Source organism: Cynocephalus volans, chromosome 5, assembly GCF_027409185.1.
Source record: "Cynocephalus volans isolate mCynVol1 chromosome 5, mCynVol1.pri, whole genome shotgun sequence".
Lineage (NCBI taxonomy): Eukaryota > Metazoa > Chordata > Mammalia > Dermoptera > Cynocephalidae > Cynocephalus > Cynocephalus volans.
In genome coordinates, this window is record NC_084464.1 from 143,101,741 (window position 1) to 143,116,034 (window position 14,294).

The following is a 14,294-nucleotide window of genomic DNA, read 5'->3' on the forward strand; positions in this document are numbered from 1 at the left end:
ATTCACAACACGTTATGTTTAGTGCTGTGGTAAAAAGTAAACGTAAAATGTAGGAGTATAGAAAAGAAAAAAAAAGGATTAATTTTGATGCATAATCCTGGACAGCTTTAAAGAAAAGGTGTGATTCGTCTTTTCTTACTCAATACACAGGGAGGTGAATTTCTTAAATAATGAGAACTTAAGAAGGGCCACCATCTCCCTCATTTACTGTTTCCTCTGTAAATATCTCAATGTTATTTATTTATTTATTTATTTTTTGCCTTTCTTTTGACTTGAAAGTACTATTTGCAATTTGGGAAGGGGAGACTGTCCATTTGAAAATATTTGCATAAGGTGGTGCTTGAGCCCTTGCAAAGTGTGAGTAAATAAGGCCCCAGTTTTATGGCTGCTTTTATATTAGTTTTATATGAGACGCTGATTTCAGGTAAGCCTATTGAGCAAGTTAGTTTTCTCTCTAAGTCAATTCTGATAATAACTAATCAGAAATAAATAAATGATTTGATAGTCTTCTTTTGTCAGTTTCATAATATAATAGCAAATAAACAGCCATCACTGTTTTAAGTACTTGACATTCTTATTGAAGATTGATAATGATAATGAAGTTTTGGTGTGAAAAAAAATCTTAAACACCATCACAAGAGACGTAGAAACTTTGAAAGGATTAGTTTAATACTTAAACAGGTATTTTAGCAACATTAAAGAGTCTGGTTATATTTAACTTGGAGTCGATATCCATCAGGCAAATCACTTGAAAGGAATTTTTGCATAGAATGTGCTCTTCCCCATTCCTCTACATAGATTTGGAATTTGGAATTTTTTACAGATTTTTTGGTTTTGGTTTTTTGGTTTGTTGGTGGCTAGCTAGAGCAGGGATCCAAACCCTTGACCTTGGTGTTTTAACACCATGCTGTAACCAACTGAGCCAACTGGTCAGCCCTGGAATTTTTAAAAAAGATAACATCAGTATTTTAAAATCTACTTTTAAGGTAGATAATAAGGTAGATAATTGACAGTAATAATGGTGAGTGTCAACAGGAAGAAATGTCCTGGGTGGCTATAACTCTGTTTCTCCCACCAGCGTCACCCAAAATAAAATATAGTTTCAACAAATACAGTTTCAATTCAGATACCCTACTTTGCCCTTCCACAAATTGCTGCTACTAAGCACTTCCTAACTGAAATTTCTGGATCCACTGTTTTCTCATCGTTTCATTTAGAATTTCTATAAGAATTAAAATGAAAATTTTCTGAGGTGGCATTCAAAAGAAGATGTGATTTATTTGTGTTAAAATACCTCACCCTTCAATTGTGGTTGATTCCCAGTTTAATCAGAATAAATGTGGTATTCCTCCATGAGGCCTGAACATTAGATTAGGTTAAGGCTACAGCAGTACCTTGCAGGATTTACTCCACACATCACCCAAACCCGTGTTATCGTTATCTAGGAAAGGGAAAACCAAAACTCTAGAGTCTGTTAATTGGCAAAGAAAGTTGAGAAGCTAGTAATATCCAACAATTGTAATGGTAACTCAGTTTCTTATTGAAATGCAAATTTATGTCTGGATGTAATAAAAATGTGGTTTTTTATTTCATTTTTCTAGTAATTTATTTTCATTGCATTTTACAAAAGTATTCGTTTGTGACAGATTGGAAAGAAAAAAGAAAAACTAATCTTTCGACATGGGGGTTTGAAAAGCACTAAACTACATCCACATAGCACATGCACACAATGATGTACTATGTTGAGGTTAAAAGAGAAAAAAAGTACTATCTATATATTACTATGGAATGATCTCCACAGTATATATCTTTATATTTTAAAAAACGGTAAGGAAAAATGTGTATAGTATGCTTCCATTTATCTGAGGAGGCAAGCATGACAATGGAAAGTTAAAGCATTTTTTTAATAGTCACCTATGAAGAAGGGAAAGAATAAAGTGGCATAGGGACAGACTGCTTTGAATATACTGTTGTGTAAATTTGACTTTGGAATCATATAAATATTTCACATAATTATAAAACTATGTTTAGTATTTAAAAAGCAATGTCTAAAAATTGAGAGTACAATAATCAAATTAACCTAAATATAAAGTGTATCTTCAAAGAAAGAAACTATGCCAAATGACTTTAAAACAGAAATTTGACACTGTATCCTTAGTGGGATGTATATACTCTCCACACACAAAGAATTGGAAAAACAAAAACCTTAAATTGTTTTCAGTATCACTATTGTTATTCTGAGACTGTTGTGCATGGAGTGAGGGATGAAGCGTATTAATAATTATGTTGTTCCCACTGATTTCTAGTGTAGGGAAAAAGAAATACAGATGTAGGATCAATGAAATTAAGTTACAAATCTTGTGAGCTTAATTTTGAATTAGAAGTATCATTATGAGTTCATGATGTATTTTCTCTCTGAATATATGTACATATAAATAAATACACATACATATTTACTAGTTTTGTCCACCAAAAAGTCTTAGAAATAATGATCTATGCAGTAGCAATAAACATCCTTAATCAAAGGTTTCAGTCTGTAACTACCATTTCCCACTCCAAGGAACTAGAACTCTTGGAGAAATGGGTGATTTCAAGTCTCCAGCAAGAATTGAACAAAATGAACCCAGAACAACTTTTCATGTTAGAAAGTGTGGAAGCTATCAAAGACTAATAGGAGATTATTCAAATCAAAAGTATTCAGGAGCCAGTTTAAATAGTCCTCCAATGGTCAAAGATGGGCAATTTGAACATCAATAGGGATAATAACTGCAATGGATTGAAATACATCAAGTATATGTGTAAATTCATGTGTTGACAATGATGCATTAAAACAAAGAACACCTCATTTACCTTTGAAGGATTACAGGACTCACGTCATTATTTGTAAAATAGTAAATAAGGGAAAGAAACATTTTTCCTGCTTTTGCTATATGATTTTATAATATAGGTATACATAATTGTCAGAAGGAGGAAAAAGACTAAAAGAGTATATACCAGTGAAAATGGTTGTTATAATTAGTTCCTGGAATTACAATAGTTTTTTACTGTATTTTGTGGGCTTTTTTTTCTGCAGTTATCCTGTATTGTTTTTAATTAAAAATAAATAAATACAGATTTATAAAGTTCAAAGTTTTCTATTAGATTAGATTACAATTTTCATTTTTTCTGATATTTTTCTTTAGGCCTTCAAACAAGCTAGAAATATGGGAGGATCTGAAGATAATAAGTAAGCCTGCATACTCTGTGTGACGGCAAATTCTTAAAATATTTATAAAGGGAAATTTTTGTATTATGTGGATGACTCATTACCTGCCTCATAGAATTGTTGTTAGATTTAATAAAATAATGCTCATAAAGCAAGTAGATCAATGTCTGATTATAGAAAATACTCAGTAAATATTAGTGGTAGCTATTATTATTGTTATGATAATGATAGGTAAAATTGTCCTAGACTATGTATGCCTATATTAGGTAGTGATATCTCTTATACTGTACTTTAAAGGAACTTATTGCTTCAACGCAGATTGTAATACTTTGATAGTGTATACAAACTTTAATTAGTGATAAAATTTTGAAACAAAGAACTGCCCTAGAGCCTACATATCTACTTATGTATGATTTATACTACTGTACTATGAATCATTCCTGTTTTCCCATCCATTCATCCTATCCACTCAACTAATCCTTATCAACTGAATGATGCTGAAGCTTTGCCTATTTGAAAACAAACCTCTTTTACCCTATATTTCCTTTCAACTGTTGCACTTTCTCACACTCCTTGTGACCAAACATTTCCACATTCCCTTTCTTCTCTTCTTCATTCCCACTCACTCTTTGATACACTACAGCCTGGCTGCCACTCCTGTGTCTCTACCCAAGCAGATCTCACAGGCATCAGTAGTAAGTTCTGTGTTGCTGAATCCACTGGACGTTTTCCTCCTGCTAGACCTCTCGGCAACAGTTGACACCTTGCTGTCGCCTCTGTTTTGAACAGTCTGTCCCAGGCTGCTGAGAAGCCTACTTTCTAGGATTTCCCGTTTTTTCTCTACCTTCCTCATGTCCTGACATGGGCTCATCCTCCTTTACTTACCACCGAAGGCTAGTTCTTCCATACTCAACCCTCTTCTCTTACTCTAATCTGGCATCCTAGATAACTCACAGTTCTGAGGCTGCAAATCTTAGTGCTTCCCAGACCTTCCTTGTTTTCCTTTCTAAGCTAATAATATGTACCTCTTTTACTCAGTATATTTTTATTGGTTATTGTTTCAATTAAGAGATCACACCTAATTTACATTAAACAAGTTGTAAGGAGATAGACTAATTATGAAATATTTTGAATTTGTATATTTTTATACTTGAAACAGTTACAAATGTTTTTAAAGTCATGCTATGAAAAAATAACTATAGGGATCATTCGTGATTTTAAACGTTTGTGTTTTAATAACAGTACCAAATGGTTTTTTCTTCTCTGTGAAGGTTTCACAAGAAGTATCGTGGCTGTATACAGTACTTGTATGCTGGTTGTTCTTTTGCGAGTCCAGTTAAACATAATTGGTGGATATATTTACCTGGATAATGCAGCAGTTGGCAAAAATGGCACTGTAAGTTTAATAGACTTAAAATAGATATTACCCTTTTTTTAAGAGGTTTAAAGTTTAACCGAATGTTATTTATCCTGATAAAAATTTCTATGAAATATCTTTATATTTCATATGATTGTGAACCTTTAGCATTATGATTATTTTTCATATTTTGAAATTAGACTTTTTGGTATGTTAAAGAATATTATTTTTTCTGTTGTTTCAGATCCTAAAATCTCAGCTCAGGTTATAGTGAAAATATTACTGATTTACTAATTAAAAACTTGGATAATTTAACCTTTTTTTTTTTTTGTACAGACAGTTCTTGCTCCCCCAGATGTCCAACAGCAATATTTATCAAGTATTCAACACCTTCTTGGAGATGGTAAGATTATTATTTGTGACCTGTATGCTAATTTTAATTCATATATTTGTATTATTGAGGAATTTAAAAAGCTAGACTTTTCAGTTTGTTTGTTTTCCCCTAATAGGCCTGACAGAATTGATCACTGTCATTAAACAAACTGTGCAGAAGGTTTTAGGAAGGTAAGGCATTTTTCATTGACTTTTCTAACTTCTTAATTCTGACAAATGAAAGAAAAATTAGGATTGTTCTAGTGAACGTGGTGACTTGACAAATGATGGTTTGTGAATTTCTTTGTAGGCTAGTACAGACATCGCCCTTGGGCATTGCATCGTGGAATTCATTTTCTTCATCAGTAGCAACCTGTTGATACTGAGGGGAAAATTTTAATATTTTATTGTTTATTGATTGATTTCTAAACAAACCAGAAATATTTGGGTCATGAGAAAAAAGACCTACTTTAAAATCTGTCTCTGAGGCTTTTACCTCCCACTTATACTAGTAATATCTGTAATTACTATAGGAATTTTCTTGTGAAATCTGTAGCAAGATTTTTCTTGGCTCTGTAGTAATGGCCCTTAACTGATGGCTAATTTCTTAATCCATTCTAGTCCAGTGAGCAGTTTAACATTTGACCAGATGAAACAAGATTTCAGATAGTAACCTGTTAAGAAAAGAATGTGTATAGGATGTATTGTATAGTTTCAACTTATCCCATTCCCTTTTCTCTATTTCTAGTGTTTCTCTTAAACATTCTTTGTCCCTTGTGGACTTGGAGCAAAAACTAAAAGAAATCAGAAATCTCGTTGAGCAGCATAAATCTTCTTCTTGGATTAATAGAGATGGATCCAAATCTTTATTATGCCATTATATGATGCCAGATGAAGAAACTCCATTAGCAGTTCAGGTGCTTAATTCATAACTATTTAACCAAACCAGTTATTCTATATTTAAAATTATTTTTACTCTCTCTTAAATGTTGCTTTCTGAATCTTTTGAAAGGTAAGTGATTGAAAAACATATATTTCAATAATTGAAATAAAATCTCATTAATTTAGAAAATAAACTAGAAATATGGCTGATTTCTAGTTAGAATCACTTATAATTTTGGATATTCAGTACATTTTTATTGAGTGTTAGTTATGTGACAGTGGACACTATATGATGGGGATATAAAATGAATAAGACATGTTCAATACACTTGGGGAACTCAGGAGACAAATCAAATTACTGCTAGAGCATATTTATATCAGATCAAGTAGCAGAACACAGAGCTGAAGGTGGGGCAAGACCATAAAAAGCTTTATATGAGAAGGTAAGGAGTCTGAACTTAAATCTGTAGACAAAGAAAGGTCAGTTTTAATTAGACTGGTACCACAATCACATTTGCTTTTCAAAGTAAGTAAATGGTGGCAGTACAAAAACAGACTGACGGAAGATGTAGTAATCCAGTTGAGAAACAAGCAAGGCCTAATCTAACAATTATCAACTCTGATGTTGCTACACCCTGGTGTATCCTGAGCAATCGTTACATAGGTTATTCATTGATTAAGAATAATAAAAATATCAAAGATTGCAGGTTATGTAGGTCATTTTTATATTCATAGTTTTTCATTTATCAGCTGAATTGCACCCATTCTTTGCAATTGTAAGAAGAGTAGCTCTCAACAACTGGAGAAGCCTTAGAGAGGCAGGCCCCATGCCGTGCCTCTTCATGGAGGCCCTATTAGAAAAGAATGTCATGGTTTCATTGCCTGCAGGTTTCCCCTGCCCTAGAGACTCAAAAGATGAACCTCTTTGGGTGCTGAGAGACCCTACATTTATGAGTAGGCAAAAAGAAAAATTGCATCCCATTTAAGGGAACACTGTAACTTGAAGGATAGAGGCTAAACTGAACAAGCAGAAGAGATGAAACAGAATTAATGAAAGAAACAGGAGAAAATTTACTTAGAAAGTGCAAGGGTACTTCAAAAAGATCATGGAAAAAATAGAATTAAAAGATAATATGAATCCATGAACTTTTTGAAGTACCCTCGTAGAATCTCAAAGAGATACAAAAAGAGTATTAAGCTTTCTGGAACAAATAACAGCAGAACTAAAAAAGAAAACCGTTCAAAGGAACAGGTGAAAAGAAGAATGATGAGCCAAGTCTCACTGAACTGAATTAAAACCTGAAACTTCAGAATAAAAGGACACACCAAGCCTCAGACTAGAATGATGAAAAAAAAACACACATCCTGATAAAATTTCCTAATGATTAAAAAAAAAAAAAAAAGACTTTATGAGATGGGTAATTATGGGGGAGGAGTGGATTGGCAGAAGGTGAAGAAGAAATCAAAGGTTGCTTCTTGGGAATTAGAATTCTGCAGAGAAGAGTCTCCACGGCGCAGGCCCACGGTAGCGCAGCCGCTCTGAGCCGATCTGGCCTCCGGACGAGTGGTAAGATTTCATCTGGGGATCCGGCAACTCCCTCGGAGGCAGACGCAGGCAGACCGGCAGGTCCAGGGAACCGAGCAGCGGTTTGCGGCCAGCAGTTCTCGCTGGTCCGTGAAAGAGGTTGGCGGCCCCAGTGGGCACCAGAGTGGAGGTCAAGATGGCGGAAGAGGAGAGCTGCCTGCCGCTTTTCCGCCAGGAGTAGAATCAGCCTGAGGCCCACTCCAGATGCAGCTGTAGCGGAATCGGTGCAAAGGAATGGCTTTGAAAGGGTGTCTTTACCCTGCCGAGAACCAGGAATCTTCCCCCAACCCGCGCGTGACCCACCGGTGCCCCGCAGCCCACATCACAGCCCCAGCCCAGAGGTGGAAACATGGAGGCCTGAGCTGGCATGTGTCACCCCCGGCTGCAGCTGTGACCACGGCTTCTGACCCTCGCCCCCACCCGCCGGTCCCTGGAGCTGGAAGCGAATCAACCCGCAGCCGAGACAGGGAGATGTCCAGCGGGAGAGGCAGAAGTTCCACGGAGACCACATGCCCTGCGGGGCCGCCACTGTGTGATCCAACAGGTAGGCTTCGCTGCTGCCACCCGGCTTCATTCCCAGCCCAGCCCAGCCCAGTGCACACAGAGTGGGGAGATGTCGGGCAGGGGAGGCGGGAACTCCACAGAGTTCACGCTGCTGCCGCGCAATCCAGCAGCAGGTAGGCTTCACCACCGCCACTAGGCTCCATCCCAAGCCCAGCCTAGGGCGCACAGAGCAGGGAGACATCCTGCAGGGGAAGGGGAAGCTCTGCAGAGACCACACGCTCTGCGGTGCCTCGGTGCATCTCAGCAGCCTGGGCCAGAGCGCAGGGAACAGGGAGTCACTGAGGTAGCCATACCAAATTGGCAACCACAACAACATCTTAGTCAGTCAATAGTGTCCAACCTGTGGACTGTGAAACCCCCTGCCACAATGAATAAACATCAAAGAAAAGATACCAGAAATACGAAAAATCAAGAAAGTACACCACCAAAAGATAATAAACCTCAAGCTCTAGATCCTATAGAACAAGAAGCCCTTGAAATGACTGACAAGGAATTTTGAGTGATAATTCTAAGGAAACTGAATGAGATACAAGAAAACTCAGCTAGACATCATGATGAAATGAGGAAAAGTATACAGGACCTGAAAGAGGAAACGTACAAGGAAATCAATGCCCTGAAAAAAAATGTAGCAGAACTTGCCGAACTGAAGAAGTTATTCAGCGAAATAAAAAACACAACGGAGAGCTTAACTAACAGGCTTGTGGAAGTTGAAGAGAGAACCTCTGAACTTGAAGATGGGCTGTTTGAAATAACAGAAGCAGACAAAAAAAAAGAAAAAAGAATAAAAGGCATTGAAGAAAATCTGAGAGAGATATCAGATAACCTTAAGCGCTCAAATATCCGAGTCATGGGTATTCCAGAAGGGGAGGAAAATGGAGATTGCATTGAAAACATATTCAACAAAACAGTGGCAGAAAACTTCCCAGGTATAGGAAAAAATCACAGATCTTCAGATCCAGGAAGCTCAAAGATCTCCAAATGTATTCAAACCAAAAAGGTCTTCTCCAAGACATGTTATAGTCAAATTGGCAAAACTCAAAGACAAAGAGAGAATCTTAAAAGCTGCCAGAGAGAAGCGTCAAATCACCTATAACGGAGCCCCAATCAGGCTAACATCAGACTTTTCATCACAAACCCTAAAAGCCAAAAAGGAATGGGATGATATATTCAAAATACTAAAAGACAGAGGTTGTCAGCCAAGAATACTCTACCCTGCAAGGCTATCCTTCCGAAATGAAGGGCAAATGAACAAAAACTGCACGAGTTCACCACCACATGACCGCCCTTTCAAGAAATTCTCAAGGGAGTACTGGGTTTGGTACCTGAAAAATGACTACCACTGAAATAAAAACCCAAGAAAAATCAAAACCCACTAGTATACTAAAAATGGCATTCAAAAAGGCTATCTACAACCCAGGAACCAACAAATACAGAAAACAAACAGTAAATCAGAAAGAAAAGAACAAAAGACATCTAAGACATCCAAACAATAATCAATAAAATGCTAGAATTAAATCAACACTTTTCAATAGCAACTCTTAATGTAAAAGGCTTAAATTCCCCAATCAAAAGACACAGACTGGCTGACTGGATTAAAAAGGAGGACCCAACTATATGCAGCCTTCAAGAGACCCACCTCACCCATGAAGACTCACATAGACTAAGAGTGAAAGGATGGAAAAAGATTTACCATGCAAACAGAAAAGAAAAACAAGCTGGAGTAGCTATTCTTATATCTGACAAAGTAGACTTTAAACTAAAAACCATAAAAAGAGACAACGAGGGACACTGCATAATGATAAAAGGACTGATCCATCAAGAAGACATAACAATCATAAATATGTACGCACCCAATGTTGGAGCAGCCAGATTTATAAAACAAACTCTATTAGATCTAAAGAAGGAAATAGACACTAATACCATAATAGCAGGGGACCTGAACACCCCACTGTCAATATTGGACAGATCATCTAGCCAAACAATCAGCAGAGAAACACAAGATCTAAATAATACTCTAGACCAATTGGACTTGGCAGATATCTACAGAACATTCCACCCAACAACCTCAGAATATTCATTCTTCTCATCAGCACATGGATCATTCTCCAGGACAGATCACATATTAGTCACAAATCAAGTCTCAATAAATTCAAAAAAATTGGAATTATCCCATGTATTTTCTCAGACCATAATGGATTAAAACTAGAAATCAATGACAAATGAAATTCTGGAAACTATACAAACACATGGAAATTAAACAGCATTCTACTTAATGACATATGGGTCCAAAAAGAAATCAAGCAGGAAATCAAAAAATTTATTGAAACAAATGAAAATAATGATACATCATACCAAAACCTGTGGGATACTGCAAAAGCAGTATTAAGGGGGAAATTTATTGCATTAAATCCTCACCTCAGAAGAATGGCAAGATGGCAAGTGAACAACCTAACACTTCACCTTAAAGAACTAGAAAAACAAGAACAATCCAAACCTAAAGTTAGCAGACGGAAAGAAATCATTAAGATCAGAGCAGAACTTAATGAAATTGAAACCCAAAAAACAATACAAAAGATCAATGAATCAAAAAGTTGGTTTTTTGAAAAGATAAATAAAATTGACAAACCATTAGCATGGATAACAAAAAAAAGAAGAGAGATGATTCAAATAACAAAAATTAGAAATGAAAAAGGTGATATTACAACTGATTCATCTGAAATACAAGGAATCTTTTGAGACTACTATAAACAACTATACGCCAACAAGTTTGAAAATATGGAGGAAATGGATAAATTTCTGGACACACACAAGCTCCCAAAACTAAGCTATGAAGATATAGAAAATCTGAACAGACCAATAACAATAAAGGAGATTGAAGCTGTTATCAGAAAGCTCCCAACAAAGAAAAGCCCTGGACCAGATGGATTCACAGCAGAATTTTACCAAACATTCAAAGAGGAATTGACACCAATTCTTCACAAACTATTCTAAAAGATTGAGACAGACGCAAGTCTTCTGGACTCTTTCTATGAAGCAAACATCATCCTGATACCAAAACCAGGTAAAGATATAACCAAAAAAGAAAACTACAGGCCGATATCCTTGATGAATATAGATGCAAAAATCCTCACTAAAATACTAGCAAACAGAATACAGCAACACATATGTAAAATTATTCACCACGATCAAGTGGGTTTCATCCCAGGGATGCAAGGTTGGTTCAACATACGCAAAGCAATAAATGTGATACACCATATTAATAAAATCAAACACAAGGACCATATGATCATCTCTATAGATGCTGAAAAAGCATTTGATAAAATTCAACACTCATTCATGACAAAGACCCTCTATAAGTTAGGTATAGATGGAAAGTATCTCAACATAATTAAAGCCATATATGATAAACCCACCACCAAAATCATCCTGAATGGGGAAAAGCTGAAAGCTTTTCTTTTAAGAACAGGAACTAGACAAGGATGCCCACTCTCACCACTCCTATTCAACATAGTGTTGGAAGTACTAGCCAGAGCAATCAGAGAAGAGAAGGAAATAAAGGGCATCCAGATTGGAAAAGATGAAGTCAAACTGTCCCTGTTTGCAGATGACATGATCCTATATATTGAACAGCCTAAAGCCTCTACAAAAAAACTCTTGGAGTTGATAAATGACTTCAGCACAGTAGCAGGATACAAAATCAACACACAAAAAATCAGTAGCATTTCTATTCTCCAATAGTGAACATGCAGAAAGAGAAATCAAGAATTCCTGCCCATTTACAATAGCCACCAAAAAAATAAAATACTTAGGAATTGAGTTAACCAAGGATGTGAAAAATCTCTATAATGAGAACTACAAACCACTAATGAGAGAAATTATAGAGGATACAAGAAGATGGAAAGATATCCCATGCTCTTGGATTGCAAGAATCAACATAGTGAAAATGTCCATACTACCCAAAGTGATATACAAATTTAATGCAATCCCCATCAAAATTCCAATGACATTTTTCTCAGAAATGGAGAGAACTATCCAGACATTTATATGGAATAACAAAAGACCATGCATAGCCAAATCAATGTTGAGCAAAAAAAATAAAGCTGGAGGCATAACACTACCTGACTTTAAACTATACTACAAAGCTATAATAACCAAAACAGTATGGTACTGGCATAAAAACAGACACAATGATCAATGGAATAGAATAGAGAATCCAGAAATCAACCCACACACCTACAGCTATCTGATCTTTGACAAAGGCACCAAGCCTATACACTGGGGAAGAGACTGCCTCTTTAGCAAATGGTGCTGGGATAACTGGATATCCATATGCAGGAGAATGAAACTAGACCCATACCTTTCACCATACACTAAAGTCAACTCAAAATGGATTAAAGAATTAAATATAAACCCTGAAACAATAAAACTTCTTAAAGAAAACATAGGAGAGACACTTCAGGAAGTAGGACTGGGCATAGACTTCATGAATACGACCCCAAAAGCACGGGCAACCAAAGGAAAAATAAACATATGGAATTATATCAAACTAAAAAGCTTCTGCACAGCAAAGGAAACAATTAACAGAGTTAAAAGACAACCAACAGAGTGGGAGAAAATATCTGCAAAATATACATCTGACAAAGGATTAATATCCAGAATGTACAAGGAACTCAAACAACTTTACAAGAAAAAAAAAAAAGCAGCCCAATTAAAAAATGGGCAAAAGAGCTAAGCAGGAAATTCTCTAAGGAAGATATACAAATGGCCAACAGACATATGAAAAAATGCTCAACATCACTCAGCATCCGGGAAATGCAAATCAAAACCACACTGAGATACCATCTCACCCTAGTTAGGATGGCTAAAATCCAAAAGACTATGAACGATAAATGCTGGTGAGGTTGCAGAGAAAAAGGAACTCTCATACATTGTTGGTGGGACTGCAAAATGGTGCGGCCTCTATGGAAAATGGTATGGAGGTTCCTCAAACAATTGCAGATAGATCTACCATATGACCCAGCTATCCCACTGTTGGGAATATACCCAGAGGAATGGAAATCATCAAGTCGAAGGTATACCTGTTTCCCAATGTTTATCGCAGCACTCTTTACAATAGCCAAGAGTTGGAACCAGCCCAAATGTCCATCATCGGATGAGTGGATACGGAAAATGTGGTACATCTACACAATGGAATACTACTCAGCTATAAAAACGAATGAAATACTGCCATTTGCAACAACATGGATGGACCTTGAGAGAATTATATTAAGTGAAACAAGTCAGGCACAGAAAGAGAAATAACACATGTTCTCACTTATTGGTGGGAGCTAAAAATTAATATATAAATTCACACACACACACACACACACACACACACACACACACACAAAAAAACGGGGGGGAGGAAGAAGACATAACAACTACAATTCCTTGAAGTTGATATGACAAGCAAATAGAAAGACATTGTTGGGAGGGAGTGGGGAGAGGGAGGAGGGAGGGAGGTATCGGTAATGGGCCACAATAATCAACCACATTGTATATCGACAAAATAAAATTAAGAAAAAAATAAAAAAATAAAATAAAATAAAATAATAAAACAAAACAAAAAAAAAAAAAAACGCAACCCAGACCTCTGCAATCTCAAAGCCTATTTTTTTCTTTGTCTGTATATAGTAGAAATCTAGCCAAGAAGGGCCAGATAAAAGAATATCTTACAAAGGATAATTTTATTTTGACTCATGTTTTAAATACTACTTTCCTGTTCACATAAACCTTTACTGCTTTTTTTAGTTTAACATTTTTGATTATTGATAGAACATAGACTTTCAGATTTCCTGAACTCTTGAGTTTATGAATGTGATTGGTTTCATCATGACCCTGTGCTAATTTTTGAAACCCTGAAGTATGGCATTTTAATTTTATAGGCCTGTGGGCTTTCTCCTAGAGATGTTACCACTATTAAACTTCTCAATGAAACTAGAGACATGTTGGAAAGGTATGTATACTTCATGTAATAGGAAAAATGTGTTTGTATTTTGAGTTTACTTAAGACCATTTTTTGTTTTTTCTTGAACAACCTAATATCGTGTTAAAAATAAATTTTGAATCTATTCCACTACCTTTAAGTAGGATTTTCTATCTAAACTGGAGGGAAGCAGGGTTTTTTTTCAAGATACCCATACCTTGCCCACCCACTTCCCTAGCCTGCAGATTCTGATGTTCTGGTTGAGGATCTGGAAGGTACTTAGTGCTTGTATTTTGAAAAAGGCTTTCCAGAGTAATTCTGGCATGTTTAACAACTAGATCTGAAAAAAAGAAAAAAAAAAGAA

The 14,294-nt window shown here is 36.1% G+C and overlaps 1 protein-coding gene across 1 annotated transcript in view; it reads left to right on the top strand.

The window, feature by feature from the left end:
* PEX3 (peroxisomal biogenesis factor 3) overlaps window positions 1-14,294 on the top strand; it is a 46,339-nt gene that overhangs the window by 16,928 nt on the left and 15,117 nt on the right. The window contains exons 4-9 of the mRNA XM_063097316.1: window positions 3,183-3,226; window positions 4,477-4,601; window positions 4,899-4,965; window positions 5,072-5,126; window positions 5,683-5,851; window positions 13,890-13,960. Of these exons, the coding sequence (XP_062953386.1) occupies window positions 3,183-3,226; window positions 4,477-4,601; window positions 4,899-4,965; window positions 5,072-5,126; window positions 5,683-5,851; window positions 13,890-13,960 (531 nt within the window). The remainder of the gene's footprint in view (window positions 1-3,182; window positions 3,227-4,476; window positions 4,602-4,898; window positions 4,966-5,071; window positions 5,127-5,682; window positions 5,852-13,889; window positions 13,961-14,294) is intronic.